Genomic DNA, 5,587 nt, shown 5'->3' with positions numbered 1-5,587 from the left:
GTATGTGGGATTGATTTAAAATAAACTACAGTGTGTGTGTGTGTGCGTGTGTGTGTGTGTGTGTGTGTGTGTAATGAAGGAATAAAGTGGGAGTGTGAGAGGATAGGAATGTTCTAGGCGAGCGGTTGGAGCTGTGTGTGTGTGTTTCTCTCTCGACAGATGTGGGTTTGTGTCAGTTTAATCAGTCAGAGATAAATCTAGCATGATATACACATTTAAAAATATTCCTTTTAGTGGATCCTATCTGTTATCTGTTTGTTTGTGTGTCCACTGGTATGTAAAGGGTGGTGCCGTGTACGTGACGGGGAGTCGTCTGAGGGCGAGAATGTTCTAGGATATGTGTGTGTGACTTCATACTGTGTATGCAGCTCTGTGTGTTTATTGGTTTGAGGAATTTGCTGCTGAGACAGACTCCTGACATCTCTGTGGTCAGCTCTCCTCTTCCTCCTCTTGCTTGGGATGACGAGGTCAAATGCCTGCCATGATTTCATTAGTGTAATAATTCCTCTGCAGGGAGGGGATCCAGAGCTATGTATACACACACAATGTCAAGACTGTGGGAGAGCTGCAGCACCATGTTAATATGGTGGCTAGGTCGGAGATGAGCTCCTTACATAACCGGAGAGGGCTCTGTCGATTAGGAAGAGGCTGCGCCAAAGCTGGCCCATCAGCAGGCAGCCTGCATCAGTTATCAGCCCTTTTCATAGCACTGTCACCAAATTAGAGGGTAATTTTAGCTGCTTCATCTCTCCCAGGCTCAAAGGCTCCTTGTGCAGCCTGGATGCTTTATCAACTCAACCCCTGCCACGACCAGGCGGACATGTTTTCACAAGCTGTTTATATCCACAAAATGTGTCTAGACATATATCTGTGAAAAGGGAAGCTGATTATTTGAATTTCTAACAATAGCCTAACTGATATTATGTATCAGCTAATAGTTTCCATGTTTGTTTTACATGAACATAAAGTAATGAGACTTTTTTGAATGCGTTAAATTTGTTTTTATTCTGACACTGACACCATTTCCGAATTACCACAGACATATTTCGTGTTACCTATTGGCCCATATAAACACCAATACAGATACATCTGCGATAAGCTAATATTAGCAGATTTATTGGTTGAGCTCTAATTTAAAATATTACACTCATGCACATATAACCATGTATGGAGCTGGGAAACATCACTCTAGCATACTGTAGTATCATTTCATTCAAAACATGCAGATTTTATTTCTGAGTTCAGGTACTAATAGCAACATTCTGGATATCTTATATGTTGGTTTTCTACATGACACTTTTTTATTTAGCAAAATAAGTAAAAACTTAACTCAAATATTCAGTGTTCAATACATAAAGCGGAATTTTGTCTTAATATTGTAAAAAGTGGCAATATTATTATTATTTAAACCAGTAAATATCTGGTCTGGAATAAATAAACAAGATTAAGAATCTGCTCAACCAGCATGTGGTACTTTTTTAGATACACAGTGTTACAGACATTTTATTTTAATATCTGGCCATAATTATGACAATATGATCAAACATATGTCTACTGTTTTTCATAATGTCTAAATGAATGATTCAAACAATCTGAACTTAAAAACAAAAGTAGCTGCTAATTCTTAAAGGTTACTTTTACATTTTTGTGAAGGGTTTTGTCTCAAATGATAGTTCATTGTATTGAATATCAATTTGATTATTCTTATGTGATTTTGAATATATTTGCCATATAGTATATAGTGCCATAAAAAGTTGGATTTTTAGCATACAGGCTGAATTACTATTAATTGTTTTTTAAAGAAAAACACTTTTAAAGATTTTGTAAAAAAAAATGTTGCTGTCAATGCCAGCACCTATAAGGACATCATACATTCATGATGATTGTTTCCCAAAAATGTCTTGCTTAAAGATGTTATAAAAGCGCCAAACATCGCCTCCTAAACATATCACTATCAAGGTGTTTGGATGGAAATAACAGTGTTTTATTTTTGTTGTAAACACCCAGCTTGTGTATGAATGCACACTGCGTTTGCAGGAGGATGAGACAGACACAGAGGCTATTTTAGGAGCAGTATCGCAGCACTGCAGTGCTGGAGGAACACATTTGCTAAGGTTGTGAATGATTTTAGCTAACAGCTCGTTGTATTTGAGTGTGGGGTGTACAAATATGTCAACAAAATGTATTGAGAAAGGATAAAAGTGGAGAGGAAAAACGTCTGCCTGCTTGCCCAACATGAGTCGCTGCATCACGTGAAAATAATGGGGTTAGGCACTTCCGCCTGTTAGGTACACCTCTCTCATTCGGTGTGAATCTTCAGCAGGGGTTGGGGGCAGGAAACCACTGAGAGGTACATAGATAAACAAACCATAAATAGAAACCAGAACCAGCGATGCGCTCCCTCTACTCTCTTTCTCTCACACTCTCTCTTTCTCACCATGTAGGTCACCTCCTCTTCTCAGTTTTCTTTTTTTTCCTCAAATGAATCATCGCTGTTGACAGCCGTGCACAGAATGATAAATGTGTCATCCTCCCTCTTCTGCCGTTTGGCAGCTATTGTTCTGGTCAAACTAAACATTTTCATCCATACACTTAAACCCACACACATTATGACACAAACCCTTAATGGGGATTGTAACCTGTTCCCACGCATGTTCGAGTCAAACTGACGCAACTCGCAAGATGAAGCTGAAAGACAGCAGGAAGTATGACAAAAGCAGGACCACAACATGTATCACAATTTGTGCAGTTTACAAGAAAGTTGACCTTCTATAACTGATGTTATTATGACTAAGCTTTAAGCTTTTCAACAGTCTTTAAATGTGAAAGTTGTGCGTATAAGCTTTTCACACCACTCTCTCCACAGACTGTGAAAGTGTAACAAAGGGGATTAAACTGAATTTATCCAGTAAACCAACTGAATAAAAAACAAGCCAGTCTGCTAATACATACAAAATCTACAAAATGATAAAAGCTCTAATATATAAAAGAAGTTCATAACACATGTACCACATTATTTATTCACTATTAGGTACACCTGTACTATTGAATTCAGTCTAATACAACAGCTCTGCCATAACGTCTGTCTTTAGGCAGCTCATAATGTTCAGCTTTTAGTGACATTGTCAGAAACGTGTGAATTCAATTATAAGTGTATTACTACGGTTATGGTTAAAGGTAGTGTTGTACTGGACTGCATTATATATAGAGAGGTGTTGCAAATTTTTTGTTCTCCATATTTACATACAATGAGGGGACAGAAAAATAGAAACACCTAATATGACTGTATCACACCATCACTAACTGTGACCTCAGTGCTAAAACATGACAGCCTCAACAAAACTGAAGATTATAGATATCATAAAAGTGTCAGAACAGTTGTATTAGACTGCATTAACCTGTACAGGTAATAAAGTGGACACTGAGTGTATATATAAAATCATCTCTTGTATCTGTGGAAAGAAGTACGCCAATTAATTAGTAATTCCTTAAATAAAAAAACACTTGTAGCGTATACCTCTGGGTTCCTGTAATTGACTAAATGAGCCGTTGAAAGACAACAGCTCTGGGATCTGATATAGACTCATTCTAAATTCATCTAATGAAGATCATCATTAGCTGCTGCCCTAAAAAGCTAATTATTTGTGTGTTCTGAGTTAAACTCATCGGACATACAACAGGTGTGCCTTGTTTCTAATTCACATGCCAAGTTCCCCACATATCAAAATAATCTTCCGACTTTGTAGCTCGCTGATTGTGGTTATTCAAAAGAAAGGCGTACGTTCTGTGCTGTGGCCAAGAGCGTGTGGCAACTTGATAATTATCTCTTTAAAGAGACAAACCTGGGCAAGGGCCAAGATGCAGAAGGAAATGGGACAGTATTTTGTTCCCCAGAATGAGCCATCCTTCATCTGATGAGCCTCTGTCATCAGATACATAAAAAGAAAATGAACTTAATAGGGATACATTAGACTTTAAAACATTCAAATCAATCATACACACCCAATATTCTGTCTATGAAACACAATGAAAATGATTTTTGATGTTTTAAATAAACTTGTTCTATTTATCCTGTTGCTGTTCAACTGTTAATTCACCAAATGTTATACATAGTGTGTTTATCAGATTCATGTATTTTTATAAATCTCTTTAATGTTTTCACAGGTAGCTGGACCAAAGGAACCCGTTACAAGTCTGAGACACTGAAAAAGGGGGAGACAAGCACAGAGGCTTCCTTCAGACTGTTATCACATCTTCTGCTCAGCTGGGAGGACTGTCTGAAAGTCCGAAATAAAACCTTCACTCCCACCTCTGAGGAATTCAGGAGCCTTGGAGCTTGAAGGAGTCATTCCAGCAGAGCATTATAGGACACCTCCCTCTTTCTTATCAACAAGCCACCTAGAGGGTCACACAGGGTCACCTGAACAAACTGGACCAAGAGCAGAGAGAAAGACTGGAGCGTATTCTTTCTTTCTCACACACTCAAGTTGACGTGTAACAAACACCCGCAGCCAAAAACAGGAAGTCAGGCGGGTGTTTAAGCAAGAAACACATGCAAGGGCTAGTTTGAGAAGGCAAGAGTTTCCTTGGCAGGCCACAGGATATAGTTTAAGACAATACCTCTTGAACTGCCTGAAACCACCCCTCCCCTTCCCCACTCTGTGAATGCAGAAATCCACCAACCTGTACTGTATGTATATATGTGAGCATCTGTGTGCATATGAGATTATTTATTGGTGTTATCACTGAGTGAGAACATATCTTTGTGCTAAAGTACTAAACTGTCCTTGTGTGTGAATATTCTGCAAATAGCCATCAGAGACAGCACAGGAACATCAGCATCATTGATTAGAAACAACAAAAACTACCTTTAAGTAGTCAACACTGGTCAAACACTGTAAGCTGGACTGTTAAATCATCTGTACATATCAGCGGTGACAGAATAAGAGCTTCGGATTGCGGTGCTCTGGCTGAGCTCCTCTATCTGTCTTCCCCTCACAAAGACTCAGGCTGACAGTAGCGCCCACCAGAAGGGGGGGATCTCTGAGGGAAACATGGAGGCAACCATCCGTCCCCATGTCCCCTCGAATGGCTGACTCCAGAGACAGAGCCCACTTTTTTTCCCCTTGCCCAGAACCAGGCAGGGTTGTCCAGCACTGATAAGAGCCACAGCCCCTTTCTCTTCCACCTCCAAAAAACGTGCGAATGTCCTGCCTCAGACGTCAGCCCGTCACCATCCCCATGGACACCGTCAAGATCATCCAGTCGGAGAAGTTCCCCAGGGAGTGCCCTGTGCCCGTCACCCAGCCGCGCTATGCCCCGCCCCCAAGAGTGGCGTGGGACGGCGGAGGCGAAGGCGAAATCATCGTCAACCAGGCCTGCAGCGACCTGACCCTGGACATTGCAGGGTCCCCCCGGCCTATGGTGTCCCCGGCGGCCCCCGTGACGCGCAGGGAGCAGAGCTTCCTGGCGCAGCGCAAAACCAGTGCCAACGAGATCTGCTACCACCAGTTCCACTACAAGATGGAAGACGTGATAGTAAACCAGTATGTGCTGCGCTCCTCCTCCACCTCCTCCTCCACTTCTT

The 5,587-nt window shown here is 41.0% G+C and overlaps 1 protein-coding gene across 1 annotated transcript in view; it reads left to right on the top strand.

Annotated features, from left to right (window-relative positions):
- rnf208 (ring finger protein 208) overlaps positions 1-5,587 on the top strand; it is a gene marked incomplete in the record, with an annotated part of 11,321 nt that overhangs the window by 5,275 nt on the left and 459 nt on the right. The window contains 1 exon segment of the mRNA XM_035667471.1: positions 4,165-5,587. Coding sequence (XP_035523364.1) covers positions 5,206-5,587 — 382 coding nt within the window.

Source organism: Morone saxatilis, unplaced genomic scaffold, assembly GCF_004916995.1.
Source record: "Morone saxatilis isolate NCDOM2014 unplaced genomic scaffold, NCSU_SB_2.0 Contig21, whole genome shotgun sequence".
Taxonomy (NCBI): Eukaryota; Metazoa; Chordata; class Actinopteri; family Moronidae; genus Morone; species Morone saxatilis.
Note: the sequence above shows the minus strand (reverse complement) of the source record. Positions and strands in the feature narration are given on the sequence as shown.